The sequence below is a fragment of the Balearica regulorum genome, chromosome 14 (genome assembly GCF_011004875.1).
Source record: "Balearica regulorum gibbericeps isolate bBalReg1 chromosome 14, bBalReg1.pri, whole genome shotgun sequence".
NCBI lineage: Eukaryota > Metazoa > Chordata > Aves > Gruiformes > Gruidae > Balearica > Balearica regulorum.
Window position 1 is genome coordinate 17,927,389 of NC_046197.1, and position 19,464 is coordinate 17,946,852.

Sequence of the window (19,464 nt, forward strand, 5' to 3'; positions counted from 1 at the left end):
TGCGGCATTAAACCCCCCGCTTTGTCCTCCCCGCTGAAGATTCAGGAGCAAATGCGTTTGTACACAATGGCCTGGCTGGGCGCGGGGAGAGGAGGCCCGGGAGCAGCTGTGGAGGACGCAGTGCCAAGACCCAGCCCCACGCAGAGACGGGGCTTTTCAATAGCCAGGCCGGGCGCCCGCATGGCAGCCAGCTGCCACGGGGGCCGGGGCGGGGGGGGGGGGGGAGCCGCGGGCCTGCGCTGGCGGTCGCCGAGGCGGGAGGCATCGCACTGCTGCCAGGCGGCGAGGCGAGCGGCCACCGGGGCTCCGCCGTGGCGCGGCCCCCACCCCCCCCCCGGGACAGCGGGGCCGGGAGCGGGCGGCGACGCTCCGTGAAGAGAGCGCGAGGCGGCCGCCGCGCCAACGGCCGCCGTGAGGGGCGAGGGGCGGGGCCACGCGGGGAGGGGAGCGCGCGTGGGGCGGCGGGGCGGGGGAGGGATGTGACGCGCCGGCGCGCGGGGCATTGTGGGAGTTCGCCGCCAGCCCGTCGAGCCGTTCCCGTTGGCCCCGCGGGCGGAGCGGAGGCAGCGGCAGCGGGAGCGGGGCCGCCGCCGGCCGACGGGAGACATATTGCCGACGGAGGCCGCGCCGTAAGTCACTGCTGCGGGTCGCCCACGGGCCGGCGCGAAAGGGGCGTCCGCCTTACGCACGGTCGCCCGCCGTGTGGGGAAGAAGAAGAAGGGGGGGGGGGGCGCTGAGGGGCTCTGCCGCGGCGGGGAGGCACCGGGGCCGGGGTGCCAGGGGCCCCGAGCCAACCGGGGCGGGCTGTGAGGAAGGTGGGGTCCTTGCACCACCACCCCGCCCTTCCCTGAGGAAAACCGGGGGCCGCGCCGTGTGTCGGTTCAGCCTCTGCTTGTTGTGCCTCGGGTGAAGCCAGGAGATCCACCGCGCTCCCAGCGAAATGGTGGCAGCGGGGTTTTATTTCTATTGAATCTGCATCTGGGTTCCGGTACGGAGGCTGGAAGGAGTCCAGCGGGCGCCCCGCAGACGCTCGCCCTGCCCGGAGGTGTCAGGGACCGGCCGGGGGTGCCGAGCCGCGGCTCCTCACGTCTCTCAGCCTTCACACGCACGCACGGACTCCTCTTCGTCTTTCCCACCTCGGGTCATCGGGCAGGAGAAGATAATCTAGAGAGACCGCAAAAGGCGCGAGTGAAAAGCAGCAGAACGTGTTTTCAGTGTGCTTCACTTTGGGATGAAGAAACCGTGACATAAAAGTTACCTGCCGCATATGAATGACTTAATTAAAAAAAGCCAAATGACGTTTTTAAAACCGTGAGCAAAGGCTTCCAAGAATGGTAAAAATAAATGGTCAGCAAAACCCGGGGTTCCTTATTCTTTTAGAACTGTCACTTCTTGTATAGCTTGCAATATGTCTGCCTGCAGGATTTGAGCAACCTATACGGACTGTCTGTGGGTGTGGGTGTTCCTCATAGGGGACTGCACGTACTGCAAGACGCAGGTGAATGCAGGTTCCTAAGACTCGGCACAAGATATAATGCAGGAGCGCTGGGATTTAGACCGAAGACTGACATGTTTGTGTGTGTAGGAGACAGTAAGGGGAAAGAACTGTTTCTGTAACTTACATCTTTTGTTTCCTCTGTAATCTTTAAAAGTAAGTTGCAGAAGTCCCATGCATTTGAATCTGAAGGCAGCAGTTGGAACTAGCTCATATACAAGTAGGGTTTTACTCAGTTTTACTGAGGTTGCTTCATTTATGTTGATGGAAGGAGACTGGTTGTTGAAATAGACTTGGATGAGGCTTGTTATTTATCTCTTGACCATGCGAACGATCAACCATTTTTTCCCTAGGACTGAATGTGGCTGTCACTTAGCAACAGGTCTGTAGGGAACTTTGCAGATCCACTGCCTCCCCCCATTCCTAGGAGCAGAAGAAATAAATGAGCTAAGGAGCAAGTGAGCAATTAATAAAAACAGAACCCGGGTTCTTAGGCACAACCTGGAGTTAAAAGATTGAGGCAGGAGCAAGACAATTACAGTTGTTTTGAAAAATATATTTTTGATGCAATTGAGTATGGGAGATTTTGTATCCAGTGGTCTCTAGAAAACTCCCCAGTGTGGTCTGTTTTGTTGTGGGAGTTTTTTAAGTGTTCTGAAATAAAGGAATTATGCTGTTGTCTGCTTAGTAATGGTTGCAGGTTATTTTGTCGTGTTATGCATCATAACCTTTCACACTGAAATCTCCTAGGCCTTCTGTGTTCCTAAAGAATAACTTTGTTTTGTTGTGTTTAAGACATACCCTTGTGATTGCCAGTAAAGCCAAATATTAACAGTGTAGATTAAGCCACAACTGATCTAAAAACTAGTAGTAAGACTGCAATTTGGCCTAATGACAATAATATAGGAGGAGTGCTTAAGCATTGCTTATTTTATAGATAAGCATTAGCAAAAAAGAAAAATCTACCACTGCAAACTTAGTCTTAAAATAAATCAGCATGTTTAAAATTGTCCTTATGAGTTGCCTGGTTCTGCAGGTAAAATTCCAACACACAGCAATGAGCTTTGATAAAAGGTATTTACTTGATAAGATAGGTGATATCATCACATTCCTAAAGGATGGTCAAAATCTTGCTCCCTCAAAGAAATTCAGAAATATTTTTGTACAACTGTGTCAACCAGGATCAAGGCCTCTTGTCTGTTCTGCATAAAAAGTAGTTCTGCTGCAGCAAGGTTATAAGGTAGGGGTAGAGGAGTGGGAATCTGGAAGCGATGCTACAAGAGGAAAAAGAGCCTCCCATGGGAGAGGGAATATTGACCCAGTGGGCAATGCAGTCAGCAGTAGGTTTTGTCAGCTCAGTGCTTCCTAAAGATAAAATCGGAAAAGAAACAAGTAGTATTTGTGGAAAGAGTGCAACGCTTGACACATAAAGAAGCTATAGTTCTTTACCAGACCCATCCTTAAAGAGAACGGGCAGGATTCAGCTCGTGGTCCTTGCTCCACACGGAGTGATGCTAGAATCACCCCATTCGTGGCCTTCTCAGTGGGTTGAGTTCTTGCACTCCCTTCCCTCAGCAGTATGGCATCTATCTTAAATTTCATTCTACATCTGGATTTTGCCTTGGAAGCATCCATGTGAATTCTTTATTGTGTTTTTGCTGTCTTCCAAAAATGTCCAGTGGCAAAGAAGTTTTCAAAATGTTCTTTAGAACAGTTTTTCTGAACATTGAATTCATAAATAGTCCAGTGATTTAAGGTCCTGTATCGAATTTTATGCTTCCTACCTAGTACATAAAAAAGCTATAATGCACAAATGGGCTTGATTTCATGTTAGTACTCCCAGCAGTGGTCAGTGAAGACAATTGTATTTATGTTTTCCTGACTATTGGTGGCAGGATGCCCAGCTAAAACTCTTGTCACACTCCCAGTTGTTCATAGTGGAGGTTTGCGCGTTAACAGGATATTTGTTTCGGGGTTTCAGGCCTATTGTGGGAGGGAGGGACTTTTGCCAGTTGAATACAATTGTGCAACAGTATTTTGTTTTGCACACAGATTTTGTGAAAATGTTATTCCTCTTCTTCCATCCTTTACATTGTCACTATGGGAATTTTAGTCTTATTAATCTTCAACAGAAAGTACGCCTATTGGGCATTCCTAGATGAGGGATGTTCTTGGTTTTCCAAGTGAAAATAAACGTATGTATGGTGCTACCTTTTGAGAACAGAAAATGTAGTGCTGGAATGGCTGTTTCACAACCGGTTTCACTCCTCTGTTTCAGACCACGAAGAGTTACTGATTTGATAAAGCAGTTAAGCTAAAATTTGAAATCACATCAGATCAAACGATAACTGAGCAATTAGCTCTTCTTTTATTACTGTCGTACCTAGAAACCACAGTCACAGACTGAGACACTGTTGTGCTAGGCAAGCGTTATTAGAGACCATTTTATACCAACTCCATAAGCAGTGCATCTTATAAATATGCCAGACTAGCTTCTGATTAGCCAAGAACAGTACAAGTTAGTTGTCAAAGCAAATTCAAAAGCACCTTTTCAAAAAGAGTTCAGCGAGCGGTTGTTATTATAGTACATAAATAGACTTAAGAGAGAATGGCAGCACTTACATTGTTAATCTTTTGAAACAATGAAAGAAAATAGCATTTCAGTTAATCTCTTGTGATACAAAAATGAACTTTCCAGCTTAGTCTTTGTACTGGAAAGAAGAGAAGAATGATTACTAAATCTTAGAATTTATCCTATTGTAGTAATGGTCTCCTGGATTCCGCTACACGTACTGATGTGATGATGTAGATCTAAATTTAATCATCTGTTTGCTGAGTGCAGTTAATACACCAATGTAAGCCCATGATCAGAACGGTCCCTGCCTGGCAGCAGTAGCATTCATAGTAATTTGTTAAGTCATTAAGAACCAGTACCTGAAAACTATTAGTAGCAGGGGGTTTTTATTACTGCTGTTTGATGAAAGTGTCAAATTGACTGAGCTAATAGAGTACTGGTATTTGGAAATTAGGTATCACTTTACCAGGATGTGCAGGCTGTACTTTCAGAGTTGTATGACGTTAAACCTTTCAGAAAAAACAGATGCCTGTGCACGTTTTAGGAAGATTGTATTTGAAGTGTGGTTTAGTGGAGTATCTATCTTCACACAGAAAAATATGGCCAACCAGAGTTACTACAGCCACTTTCAAACAGAAAAATGTTAATTATGCTGATTCCATTGCTACACCTTAGTATTATTTTGTTTCTTAGAAACTGTATTTCTGGCTTGCAAAGACCCAACAGCAGAGGAGCCTTGTAGCTTGAATCTTTGCTGTGAGCCAAATTAATATACCTTCAAATTCTCATTTCTATGAATTGTGAGATGGTAAGAAAGCAGTATGAACCTTGCTGCAATCTTTAAGTGATTTCAAAAGGCTGTGAATCAGGTGCTAAATTCTGCAACTAGGGCAATCTGTGTCCAAGCACAGCAGAGCCATTGAAGAATATAGCATTAAATTTGATTTGAAGTCAAAGGTGAATTTAAAGAAGTTGACTCCTCGGTGATATCCCAGTGCTAATTTTGTGAACTGTCACATTGAAATGAAATAATTTTATTGTCAAATCCTTGAAGACTTTGCAATGTATTTGGTAAAGTTTCCCAGTAATTCCATTGCAAAGGCAGGGGATGGGAAAGGAAAGGACTGGTCCATTGACTGTCATTGACTGTGATTGTTTTTTTAATTTTTTTTTTTTTAATTGTCCTGCTCAAATCTTGTCTGAGCTATGGCACATGTGATAAGGTTCCCTTTGGTTGCCTTCCTCATCTGCTGGCTAGCAGTGACTCAGCAAACAGCTCTGGTTCATTAATGTTGGCAGCATTCCAGAGTCTCTGGTGTTACAAAGATAAACCATTTGAGAACATGTAAGGCACACAGTTTTCTTTGGTTTTTTGATCTGTTGCCATGCTCTTTACATGTAACTTCAGTAATTTATTTTTTTTGTGGCTGTTGCAAGTGAGATCTCCTCAGGTTCCCTTCTCTTTTCCTATGGAGAACTAGAAGTAGAGAAGATGCTTTGAGAGCTTGTTGAGCCATCCCTTGGCTCAAAGGCAGGACAAACAGGTTCTGCAAAGCAATGAACCTGAATCCACAATTAAGCCCCAAAAAGGTCTTCCATGCCAGGCTCTCTTTTTCCCTTTCCAAATTATATGGTTGGCAAAATTAAAAGTGGTACTTGAAACTTAATTGGAATTTCCCAACCTCTGAAGGTGCAGTGATTCACTACATGTTGTAGGAATGGGATCCTTGAGACAGGAAGCTCTGAAACTCATTTTTATGGCATTTCACCTTTAACACTAAAAGGTGCAGAAGTTCTTGCTTTTTTATCAATATGCAAGCCCTCCCCCCCCCCCCCCCCCTTCTGGTTCAGGCAAAGTTTTTCCTCACAAATAAACTTACAGCTAGAAAGCTCTTTAATGTGATCAGGTTAATTGTCAAGAAAGATCTAGGCTTATCCTAAATACTAATGAGAGAAATGTGACCAGGAGTATAAAATAAAGGGGGAAATTAACCTCTAGAATTTGCAGAAGTGATAAAATAAGCTTATTATGAAAGAAAAAAAAATTATATATGGGTAGGTGTTAGCTGCAGATGACGGGAAACTTGAAGGTATTAAGTAGAAATAGTACATTAAAGGGAAGAACATGTTCTGAACGCCAGGTGAAAGAGGTTGGAAGCTAACAGCAAAGTATTTTGCTCAAGGGTGATGATATGGGGGAGGTTGGTTTAGTGTGACCGATGACAATTGACAGTATGTTAACAACAAACTTAGCATCGCTCTGGATAGATGATACGTATCCAGAGACAGTGATATACAGAACCCATTTGTTTCAATATATGAAGGATCTGCTTCCTTCACTTCTCTGTGAATAGTCATTTTCTTGGAACTAAAAATGAAAGGGCAGTGCTCTTTCATCTCTTTCTGTTACCAGCTACAGCACAGCCATCCATATGTGTCTTCCATTTGGATTTTTAGATTGGGTGATCTGTATTTACTCCAGCTCTTTCAAAGCCTCTTTGGCAGTAATTCTGTGTTGCTACATACTTTACTTATACTTTCATCCAAATGTTACAGCAGCTGATGGCTAGATGACACTCTCCCAAAGAAAAAAACCCAACATCAGGAAGTAAGGATTTCCGTGTTCTCTTCCAGATATTCTGACTGTCCCATAAACTCATAAGCCAAATGATTAATAGAAGTTTACTGCATAAAGCTTGCAGGTTTTCCCTAGAAAAAATATGTTTTTCATCATTCACCTGTCAGTTACAAAACAAAGGAATTATGGGGAAAGCTAGAAACACAGGTATTTCTCATGCCCGCTTTCCCAGGCGTTTGGTTCAGTGAATTTCTTAACATTTGTGACATTAAACATTTGTAGTATTGATGAAAATGGATTATGAACTATGGAAATAATTCCTGGCAGAAAGTCCATAGCCAACTCAAAGCAACGCCCAGCCTTATTGCTAACAGAGCTAACTAGATGACAAAATGCAATTAAGTGGAAGGTTTTTGAAATCGTTTGTGAGCTCCAGTAAGGCAGTTTCTCAAGGCAAGAAAATTGGCTTTTGTCCTCTTCTTTGCAGAATAATAGTTGTTACAGAGCTGAGCTCACAGCAGAAGAAAGGGGAAGGAGCCCTTTTGATGGCTTCCCTCTTCCAAAGTTTTCTGTCTGTTTTTTGACATCAGTTTCATAAATACAGCGTGACTTCCATCTCAGCTAATACGATGGGATTATTTCATTTACCTTTAACAAGCAGTAAAACCATTGCATTTATTTACTTAATATGTTATACAAGTACAGACTCTTTGGTGAATGGAGTGTGGAAGTGGAAAGGAAATGTTTGATACTCATGTTTCTTTAGTTATCCTGAGTGATCTTCATTTGATAATTATGTATTTGAATCTCAGTGACTCATTGAGATTTAAAACACTGCAGGACATGTCAGCACAGAACAGAAGTTGCAAAACTTAGAAGTGGGGTTGGCAAACCTGTTTTGTCTAATTCTGAGCTCACTCAGTCATCGTGGATTCAGATGTATGGCAAATACAGTTAGGTTCATAAGGCCAAGGACAGAATTCAGAACAAACAAGAGAAAAACAAAGAGGGAAGCAGAGAACTGGTGTGACAGGAAAGCAGGCTGAAAGAGGTTTCATTGTGGAGTATACAAACACACTAGAAAATTTGTATTAGGTAGGATTTGTGCAGCAAGGAAAGAACTAGGATGCACAGAGGTATCACTGATGCATACCGCTGGTTTCCCTAGAGTTCAGACATGCAGGAGGGAGGGAGGGGTAGATGGGGACAGTCTCCTTTCCTCGGAGTTAATTTCAAAATCCAGTGCATTGCCTAAACCTTCAAAGATACCTTGAGAGCCTGCAAACCCTCCACCTCTTTGGATTTGTCAGCTTCTATTCACAGCCTGAGCAGAAATCAAAGAGAGAAAAAAGTATGTTTGACAGCTGTATCAGCAGTAGGTTTCTTCACCGAGATAAACTGATACACAGTTGTCAGATATCTGCTGGGTGTTTAGACCACTGGTATGTTACAGAATGGTGGCAGATTGAAGTTCATCAGATTCTAGAGGCATGTTGAAGCAGTACAGTCTTCGATGTGGAGATAGCTGGTTTGTGGTAGGTTCAAATCTCAAGGGGTTCATTTCAAATCTTTCTTCAAATAGAACATTTAGTGTACAGGAGATGTATTTTGCCATGCATAGGCCTTTGTTCTGTAAATTCACACATGCTTGAAAATCTAGTTCTTTAAGGAAGGTGAATACTCTTTATGAAACCTTTAGTGGATGCAGTTTTTCCTAGTTAGGAACATGGTTATTCATGAGCGTAACAGTCCTACTACAGTTGTTCAAATGCCCAGTTGAGAGTTTTTCTTAGAGAGCAGAGGGTTGTGTCAGTCTCCTTGCGGAAAGCATCCTCTGCTTTAATGCAGAAGCTCTATTTTACATTAGGTAGTTCTCACACTTTGCTCCGTTAATGGTACCGGGTTTAGTCTGTTAGGAATTGCAGAAAAGTAGTTCCAAAGCAGATTGAAATAATTTCACTGGCTTCTATATTTACTGTATAAAATTATGCCAAGATTACAATTGCAAGTAAACATTCTGGGTAAAATTATTTTAGGTTCTTGTTGTATATACTCTAAAAACGCAACTTGTCTGTATGTTTTATGTACCCTAATGCAAAATACTGATCTGTCTTGAAATTCTGTGTGTGGTATTACAGCATCAGTCCTTATGATAACCTTTCATTGTCTTTTTTCTTTTTTTTTTTTTCTTTTTTCTTCCTAATATATAGAGTGCTGTTCCAGACCCAGTATAGACAAAATGTCCAGCAGGGGTGGAAAGAAGAAGTCAACCAAGACTTCCCGCTCAGCAAAGGCTGGGGTCATATTCCCTGTTGGAAGAATGCTACGTTACATTAAGAAAGGCCACCCGAAGTACAGAATTGGTGTTGGTGCTCCTGTGTACATGGCTGCTGTACTGGAATATCTGACTGGTAAGTTTTGCTGAACAATGTGAAATAACAGCAGAGAAAGTAATAATGCAAATTGGATTTTCATAAGAAAAAAACCAACAAACCAACCCAAAAAAGATCCTCTGATTTATAGATGACTAAAAAAGGTATAGCTGAAGTAGGTGCTATGCTGATCAGACATCTAAGCCAAAATCAAGGTACCCCCACGCCTGCCTTGCAGCTTTGATGGCTTTAGTGCATTGCAGCACTGGATTTGCTTTGACCTGTTGTAAACAGTCTTCTTCCATGTAGGCAGTTAGAAGGATTCCTGTAAACATCAGTGCGTATGGACTGGGCCTACAGTGTTGCAGTCCTGCCTGCTCCAATTTTGTGCCTGATGGTTTTGTTTGGGTTATAATTGTCTGTTATGCATATACATTCCTTTTAAATAGAGAGCTTCTCGGTGTTTACACAGGGCTGAGCTTGTTTACAGCGTTGTTTAAACATTTTTGTTCAATTTACAGATTATTTTTGAGACTACATATGCTGTTTGCAATTTGTTTGGTTGAGTCTGTGTATAAATGCACACTCAGTTCATCTGCCCCGGATCAACATAGCTTATTTGTTTACTTTTGTAGTCCTTTCTCTGTTCCTCTCATTGTATCAGAATGAGAACACCTTAAATAACTATCTCATCTTTACAGTACCTTCTTGGAGGAAAAAAGTATTATCCTCCATTTAGAAAGAAACTTCAAAGGAAGAAAATGCTTTACCCAAAGACACAACTAGACATGGAAGTAAAAACCTTTACGTAGCAGTTCTCTCAAACAAGACTTAAAACATTGCAAGTTTACCCCACAAACAACATTACAAAAGTAATCTTCTAATGGAAAATTAACCCCAACTGTAATAGCATCAACATATGGGCTTTTCACAATATTGGTTTGCTTAAAATAAATTAAAAAAAAAGCATAAGAATAAACCACCAGTTCAGTCACTTTCGTGTGGCCAGATTGACTTACAAGCATATACCTGTAGCCTAGGGATCTAGCAGAAAGAGTACAAGTACTAGATGGATTAGTGTTTGGAGACAGATTCTATTAGCATGACTGAGGAAAAGCTTGAATTGGATCTCATTTCTCATAGCAGCATTTCTTTTTACTGTTCATCTGCTTATGTCAGTGTTCTGGTTGCAGCAGATACAAGTGTTGCAAGGCATGTTGGACTTGAAGCTATAAGGGTGCGCTGAGTCTCTGAGGAAGAGTTGCACTTCTTTCTTTCACTTAAGCACAAAGTAGCAAAGTGTGTGATTTGACTTTGCTGGGAGTATTTAAAACCAATGTGACCTGACTCTTCAGGTGATTTAGAGTTATACCTTATAATGGGTATTGACATTGAAAAACAGAAAAAGGCTTTTTTTTTTTTTTTTCCTGTAAAGTTTGTTCTTCCCTTAAAGATGAAGATCGGTAACATTAAGAATAATTAATAGAGTGCTTGTTTTCTGTAAAGTATTCATATCACATTATTGAATCTTCTCAACCATCAAATATCCTTTTTTTTCTCACTTATTCATAGTTTTCTTTATTTGGCCTTTTTCTTTAAAAAGAATGCTTTTAAACTTCATAGATGGCCTTAAAAAATTAACATTTCCTTCAGCTAGGTTCCTGCTTACAGCAATAACAACTCAAATAAAATGCTTCTTAGGGTGAAGGGTGTTTTGACTGCTGCTTTTTTAAAGAAACAGAACAATACAGGTGAGCTTAAGGCACTGCTAATGAGCAGCACATGTTATTGGTTAACTGTTTGATATAAAGTGTTTACTGAGGCAGTGATGGTTTAGGCAGCTAAGGATAGGCTGGGGAAATAAAGGTGTTTCTTTAACTGCTGTGCATCCTGGGAAACTGTCTGAGAGGATTAAAAAAATATAATCACACATTGCTTCTGTAGGAAAAAGAAAAAAGGATGAGGAGAAGGAGAGCTAAGGGGAAAACTACCTTCTTTTTTTTTCTCCCTTTAAATATTTTCAAGCTGGGTGGTTGGTTGTTTTTTTTTTTTTCCTCTTCTCTGAAGGCTTGGTAGATAGTCCTGGTATCCTGTATCTCAGGGTTTTCTTTCATCCTTATGCACAGGTGCATCTCAAAAGCACAGATAATTTTTTTCTTTCCTTACTGAGTTAGTAATAGTTTTATGTTTGACTGTTTCACTCTGTGGAGCTTTTTTCCCCCTTCTCTTTCTGTAAGTTTTTCATACTCTATATAGTGTAATTTTTTTAGCCTTTAATGCTCAGTATGTTTTCTGAACTTCAGGTCATTCATCTTTTTCAGTATAATTCAGAAACATTCCCTTGAAATGGGATGCTTGGAGATTTTTGGTTAGCATTCTTTTTACCTCTTGGCAGCTATTACTTCACAAAACCAGAGAAATCCTGACTTTTCTCCAGGAGAGTTTTTAAAGATGCTCATGTCAGCACATGATCTGAGACTAAATCAAAGCATTTCAACCATTTCAAAATAGAAGTAAGAACGTGACATAATAGGAAGGAGACCGTGTGAAGTGGCGTGCTAATAAATTGGCTAAATCAAAAAAGCAATCCTGTGCATCCAGGAAGGAGAGGAAAAACGTAAAATATCAAAAGCAGTTGTAGGAAAGAACTTCAGAAAAGACTCAGGGGGGAAATGGCAGAGACGTGACCTAATAGAAAGGAACCTACTAAGGTCTGAAAACTAGTTCATGTGTGTGCAGAATATGGCACCGACTTTAATCATTTAGAAGATGAGGTGCTAAATTTTGCTGGTCTTTGATAAAAGTTTAACTCTGATGTAAATCTGAAATTAGCCTGTAATGTGTTCAGATCTGGGATTTTGGTTTGGTTCAGTTTGAGATTTGAACTTCTGTAATGCTTCCAGCTGTTCAGGCTTGGAGTTCTGTTCTGGATCCACCTATAGTTATGACTTTATCTGCTTTGTACTTTGAAGGTAACTTACTGTTACCATGTATGTAGTGCTACTCATAAGAAAGTAATATATATAATATTTTTAATATATATAATATATATCTATAATTTCTTGTAGTGTATGGGCCCATTTGTAATTTAAGCCCTTCTTCAGTCTGTGCCTGACAAAGTGCTTTTTCAAACTACATTTAGGTTGTTCTCGTACTTACGTATTCGCATGTTTATACACAGTACAGCCCCACTAGCAGGAACACGCGCTGGTTTAGCACACAGGAAATTAGTCTGGCTGCTTCAATTGCTGTGAACTAAAAACTGTGCATCTTTGCTGTGCTGCTTTTTAGTCTCCTGGCTTCTGACAACTTCTACAGGGGCTGGCTGGAGTACATCTTCCCAGTGTGGTCTGTTATAGTAACTTTAAAAACAATAATAATAAAATTGGTATTAGATGTACAATTTGCCTTCTGGTCTTCAGCTAATAAAGTGTGTTTCCTTATCTTACATTTCATTGTACTTGACATATAAACAGGTTGCACAGCAAGTATTCTCCTTCTCTTACTTATTTGCTAAAGGTTCTTGTTACCTACAAGTAATATTACAAAGTAATTCTCCATCAGCACACCCAGTGTATGCGGTTTGATTTCATAAGTATACCACCTGCTTATTCTTTCCTGCTTTTCATCTAGGCAAATGATGTGTGATGTCCACTGTAAACAGGATGCAAGTGTGGGTGAATGTGTAGAAAGTACCTTTGAGTTTTACCTATACTGAAGCAAGTGGATATGCTTCCTTTCTTTACTCTGGAAGAATAGTGTGGATGCTGAAGAACTATAATGCTTGGTTCTTATTTATTTTCCTTCTTTGCAGTAGCAGTTCATGCAGTGATGCCTATCTATCTTGCAGCGAATAGTCAGAATATTTGTTAATTTCTGCTTATGCTGCAGAACTAATTTTAAGCATTATCAACCACTTTAAGCTGGCAAGAAGTTCAGTGTTAGTAATTCCTTTTGTCTTCTTTCCTTATTGTGGCACATGTTTCACAATGGTTCATTACCTATTTATCGTCCCTAACATGTGCTTCAGAAAACTGCAATCCAATCCTTATTTTCTCTGCAAAGTAGTGCATCAGTATCAGTTTATGTTAAGAAAAAAAACCACCAAATACTAGGTCAGTCAAGAGGATGGCCACAGACTTCATTTGAGCATTGCAGGCACTCAGGTGAAGTTGTATGATTTGTATTTGACAGAACTGGTCCAGCCATACATGGAATCAGATGTGTTCCCTTCAGATGTATAGCTTGTACAAGTTATAATATAGTCCAAACTTTCTTACTAACTGAAAAAGATACTACTTTGCCCTTAAAAAAACAGAAATCTCGTGAGCATATTTAAAGGCAGCAAGAACCAGGCCTGCAAGTGATTTCTGCTCCCCCTGCCCCCTATTGTCTTCTCTACACTGTAAATAATTTGCAATTGCCAAAATGTCATAGCAAATGAGGAGAAGGAGAAGTTTATAAAACAGCAGGAGAACAGAAATACAGAAGAAATGAGACTTTGATTTATATTTGTTCTGTACATACTGAAGTAAGGTAGGAGAAAATGTTAAATGTCTGTTTTCTCCATTAGATTTTTTTTTTCTCAACTGGATTTTTATTGCCCATTGTGTACTGTTGATCGTGTATTTTGTTAAAATGTAAAATGAGCACCTCGTGAATCCCACGGTTAGAATTGCATCTGAGGCATTCTGGTGCTTACCTGAGTTTTTGTTTTCAGGCTTTCTGATGTCACCAGAATCCCTTAATGGAGGTTCATGTGCTGGAGCTCAGTTCGTTGCATTTTCATCTTGATTAATTTTCGATGTGGAAAACTTTCTTAAGCCAGCTGCTGATTGGCTGCAAAATGAAAGTCCTTCCTGAATGCAGTAAGTTTAACTGCTCACTTCAGATGCTCACTTTCCGATGTGCAAGCTGATCAACTTGAACTGCTGTTCACCTCTTTGCATTCTGCTTGCTGCTGAAAATTTTTACAGGGTCACAGAGGAAAACAATGATATGTCCTGTTTGTCAAAACAGACGTACTGCTGAACTTCTGCGTGGAAGCAGAGGGGTAGCTCAGAGGTCCACAGTTAAAAAAAAAAAAAAAAAAGGCATTACAATAAAAGCAGATTCAAGTTCCAGGCATTCTGAGACTACCATAAATAATAGTCCTTAGGGAATAATGAAATTTAGGAAGAGAATTAATTGACAGTATCTTTTTGATACCGTTGAAATGTGCATTTGCTACCAGGATACGTTTCTTCTATTTAAACAGGCAGCTTTAGAAACACTAATCCCTATTACGGTGTTGTGCCACAAACTGTGTCCCAAAAGAGGTTTCAAATAAATTAGGGCCTTGTAGGACCTGTGCCTTACTTGAACAAGCATGAAACTATCTCTTGAGATCTAGTGTGTCTTTTAAAATGGATTAATACTGGACCTAAAATACAGCAGGGCTGTTTATGGCAATAGCCTCCCAAGCAGAGACCTTTCGAAAATGTCAGCATGGCAGAGCTCCTTTGTAACATTCTTTTATGTAAGACTTGTGTCGTGCTCTTAAGAGAAGTGAGATTTTCACAATTTAAAATCGCTATACTTGTAAGAAGTGCCTCTTTAGATATAAAACTTTGCATTATTACCAACTGAATGGCCAACTTTCCTTCTGAACTTATAAATGCGTGAATCGATCTGCTTAACATGTATATAAATGAGTTTTCTTTCACTGATAAGCCCTTCCTTGGCTCCAACCCATGCCTATCTTATCTTCGAGTACCATAAACTTCAGTGGATCTTCGAGTTACAAAAGCTAAGTCGATAGAAAATTACTTACCTGATTAGGGTCCTAATCTGTTATCCAAGCTACACAGATCAGGTTTGATGAAAAACCATAAAAGCCAAAGCATTTTGTCATAATAAAATCCCTAACAGTGCATACTGATATGTCAATATAGACACTCAGTTCAGAGGGGTAAATATGCATCAGAATTTGCATTGTGATGTATGTCATGTTGTGATAATATGCAAAATGCTGGGCTGGGTTTGGTTTTTATATCATACTCACCAAATTACTTTCTCCCTTGAAAATGTTAAATTTTAGTTATTTTAATATCCTTAGATCTAGAATTAAATACTCTTTATTCTAGTAAGTCATTACATCTATTTATTTGGCTAAGTAATGACTTCTACTAGAAATTGCTGTTCAATTTAATAGTGGTATCACCCTTTGCTTTGAAGAATGAAGTTTAAGTGAAGTGTATAACAAAAATATGGCTGGTTTTGCTACGCGGCTTTTTTTGTACCCTTATCTTTGTCTTAACTTCTAGCTCTTGTTGAGAAGAACAAAGACTCTATAAAGCTTAAGTCTTTTCTTCTTTGGCCCTTTATTCTTGGGACTGACAGTTGCCGCACAAAGTGCTAGAAAGTAGAAAGACATCCTATTTTTCTAGAGTAGTGTGCAGTATTTAGCAAGCAGTTTCTTTTCTCAGATTTTCTCAAACTTTAGAAGTTCTTACGTCAACTATTGTAAGTATGACTTTTTTCCTCTTTTCTTTTTTCCATAAGGATTATTTAAGAGTGCCTGATTTCAGATCGTGCTATGTGTTTGGTCTTCAGTCTATTTTTTCCACAGGACATTTATCGCTGAATTTCTTTTAGAGATGAAATTCCGTGTAGGTTCTTAGCTGCAGTCAGGTTAAATGCTCCATCCTCAATATAAACTTCATTGGGGAAAAATAAATTCAGGGGGTACACAGTGAAATACAATATTTTCAAAACAAACAGGAGGTACTTTTCCTCCAAATTGCAATAATGTCTGTGATGTCTTGAGACTTGTTATTGCAAGATGTTATGGATGCCAAAAATGGATACCAAACCATTCTGATGGTTTCAGAAAACAACTGGACACATTCGTAGAAATAAAATTCATTGGGGGACTGAACACAAAGATGGCATTTCTAAGTTGGGAAACTACTCAGTCGCACATGGCTGAAATCAGAGAGAATGTTCTGGAAAAAATAGCATTTTAAGTTTGCCTGGTCCTTTAATCCTCCTGAGCATTTGCTCTTGGGCACTGGCTGAGGACACGATGTCAGGCTAGATGTATTTTTTGCTCTGATGAAGTTACAGCTAGTCCGTACATTCACCTGCTACAGAACACCTAAAGTAATAGATTTATTTTTTTTTACATCCTTTGTTCTCAAGGCATAGATTTTTTTCCAAAAAAAGGTGTTGAACATGCTATATAGTCACTCCTATACTGCTTCTGTAAAGTAATGTGGAAAAATATTGGTAAATATTTTTCTTCTAAATAAGAAGTTGTATTTGTCTACAGATACTTGTATTTATTATGGCTTCCATTGCTATCTTGAGTCAAAAAGACTTGATGTGGGGGAAGGACTTTGAGACAACAGCAATTTAATGAGTCATAATATTTTCAGTAATAAACACTGAGTCTCACTTCCCTCACTGTCAGAGGCAGTATCTAATAAAACCATTATCACCATCTGCCAGATCACATTGAAATGAGTACACTGCAAAAATGAGACCACAGCATATACAGATTGCATCAGCTTTGGTCATTGTTTAGTAAAGTCTTTGACACTGACTTGTATATCTTGCTCCTCTTTGTAGGGGCACGGGTGTGCACACCCTTGTGTGCACATGTATTCATGTCCTCTTTTAGCCCAGGGTTTGGAGTCACTTTAGTAAATTCCAGAATTTCAATATGAAGTCCTCTCCTTTTTCTTTTGTTAATAATGTTATTAACGTTCACTGAACTTCAGTAGATGATTGGCATCTGCCACTTGACTTCTTTAATGTTTGGAAATGCAAGTTCCTAACATGTGCCTCCAAAGGTCAAAGACTAAGCTAGGACCAAGTCTTAAGACCTGAGTAGTCTCCTGTAGTCTGTAACAGCCAGACCAAAGTGTACATGCTGCACTTCATCAAGTAACGTCTGGCAGCAGTTATATTAATCATGTTTGAGTGCATTTCTGAAACATATGTAAACTGTTAGGAATAACAGCAAAGTGTAAACCGCTAGGTAGAGGAAGCTCCACTGAAAAAGAAAAAAAGGTTCATTTGTGTTAGATCAGGATTCTTTAAGTCAGTGGAGAAGAAATAGGCTATCGCTTTTTAAATTAGTACCTGGGGTGTGACTGTTGTAATAAATAGCATTTGAGATGAAATTCGCTTTCAGGTTTCCCTGGAAAGTGTACTTGCATACCTTTTACAGATCAATAGTAAACCAAGAAATCTTAAAAATTAGGAAGTTAAATAACATTGGATCTCTTACAAAAAAAATAATGGATGGTATTAAAGTGTAGAAAAGAGCTGAAAAGAAGTGTGAGTCAGATCAGAAGGCTCTAAGTGGAAGTGGCTTTTGTGGCCTGAACTTGAGTTTTATGTAAACAGCAGTCTGTCATCTGCCTCACAGAAATGCCAAACTTACAATAACTTGGCAAAGTTAACAGTTTCTCCTTTAAGGGGCCTAGTTTTGATACAGCTCAGACACTAAAGACTGAAGGGTTTAGTTTTTTTATCGCATCCTAAGAGAATGATTGCCCTGTTGAGAGTTGAGGTTTCATCAAGGCTTGTTCAAAGCAGTGAAATTTCTTGAATTGATTTTCACTGCATCAAATTTCCATGACTTTGAACCAAGGCTGAGAACTGTTTTATTGGAATGCGTAAGAGGGAAAGTGTTGTTAAATGATTCTACCTTCACTCTCACAACTGCAGATTCCAGGGGGATTGGGTGGAATACATGAGAGAAGAATGCAGGAAACTCTTAACAGTCTTGGTTGATTGGGGTTGATTGGGTTAAAACCTTCCGGAATCATGTAAAATGATTCTGAAGTCAATAAAATGCTGATGGAAGGATGATTAATTTAAACTATAATAAACAGACTCCTTGTCATGTCTTTGGCTTTGTAGCAAACACATATTTTCTCAGTGGAATTGTATCAACATTCATTTTTCTTTGATTTCTGGATATTGTTCTCAATTTTCTTTTGCGGGGAGGTTTCAGAATTTTTTAGAAACCCTTGACTTGTTCCTGTTGGAACTTGTGTGTTCAGAAACTGGCCTTGTGTCAACACATCACCTGTTAGTTGTTAAGAATTTAATTTTCAAAGCGATGATTTCATCTCCCTGAAGAGAAGGTAGACAAAGGGATTCAATGCAACAGCAGTGTTTTAGCTTGAGATGTAAACCAAAAAAAAAAAACCAAACCCAAAACATTTTGGGGATGAACTCAGACCAGATTGAATTGAGTATTTACATTTAGAAAGTATTATAGCCCAGAATGCATGGTAAGCTAAAGGCCTTGTCATTTAGGCTTTAAAGGAGTTTTATTCAGTAATGACCAGTAACGTTTTGTTTGAAAATTAGGATGAATGAACTAGAGTGTTCTCCAGGAATGGGAGAAGAATGCATTTGATTTTGTTTCCATCCAGGTCTGCAGTTGCTACTGTGCCTGCTTTCTTTAGGTCTAACAGCAATTTGTTTCATTGTAACCTTGTGTTGAGTTCTTGTTCCAAAATTTGCAAGTGGTGTGAAATACCAAAGCAACGGTATTGAAGGCAGAGCAATACCACTGTGAAACAGGGAAATGCAAATAATGAAACGGGGAACTTAGTAGATGTCCAAGAGATGACCAGAGATTAGAATCTCTGCAAGTAAAGGATGAGGAACTCGCTCGGAAAACTTACTTTAGGATGAGGTTTCTGTGGAGACTTGTAACACTTTTTGGTTGTGTTTGAGTAGGAAATGCCTTGAGAACAGCTTTTCCTGTGGTCTTATCTCAGGCTTAAGTACAAAGATATACAACCTGTTTTCTTTTCTCCTTTAAAAATATTTAGCTGAACTTTTAAAAACCTCAGCAGAAAAAAGCCAGTTTTGGTTCAAGTGTTGAGAACAGGCTTAGACCAGTTTTTACTACCCATATCCATCTGCCTAGTCCTAAACATTGCAGAGGATTTTTTCATTTGATATAAATGAGAACTACATTTAGGCTAATTTTTAAGAGAGAATCTCAACTTTTAGAACTCTCTTCCCACTTTAACCATTTACTTTAAAGATGGCTGAAAAGAAGAAAAATGTTAATCACAACTATGTCTTTGAAATCAAATTAACGTGTTCATATTATAGTCAGACTTCTAAGGCATCCATCCCTTTCCGTGCTACATAACAGCTGTCCATACATGAATATATCACATGCTGACATGGCAGTCCTACTTAATTTTTTCTTTCCTAATTATATACCTCTCATAGCTTTTTCACTGGATTGCTTTATATCTGCAGTTAAAACAATATGTGTTGGTTTGCCTTTTTTGTTTTAAATTATTTAAAAGCACAGAAAAAAGCTATTTGTACAAATATAAAGTGTATCTCTTCATATTAACCTAAGATTTCAATATGTAGTAACTGAAAAATTACATCTTCAAAAGCTTACAATATTGAATAA

At 39.6% G+C, this 19,464-nt stretch overlaps 1 protein-coding gene across 6 annotated transcripts in view; it reads left to right on the plus strand.

Annotated features, from left to right (window-relative positions):
• Positions 1-457: 457 nt before the first annotated feature.
• Positions 458-19,464, plus strand: part of MACROH2A1 (macroH2A.1 histone) — a 47,124-nt gene continuing 28,117 nt past the window's right edge. For 3 of the 6 annotated variants that reach the window (XM_075767018.1, XM_075767019.1, XM_075767021.1), the window contains exons 1-2: positions 491-629; positions 8,859-9,059. In XM_075767018.1, the coding sequence (XP_075623133.1) occupies positions 8,888-9,059 (172 nt within the window). In that variant the 5' untranslated portion in view covers positions 491-629; positions 8,859-8,887. Of the gene's footprint in view, positions 630-8,858; positions 9,060-13,740; positions 13,889-19,464 lie in introns of those variants that run through there. The other 3 variants (XM_075767020.1, XM_075767024.1, XM_075767023.1) reach the window with 3 other exon arrangements.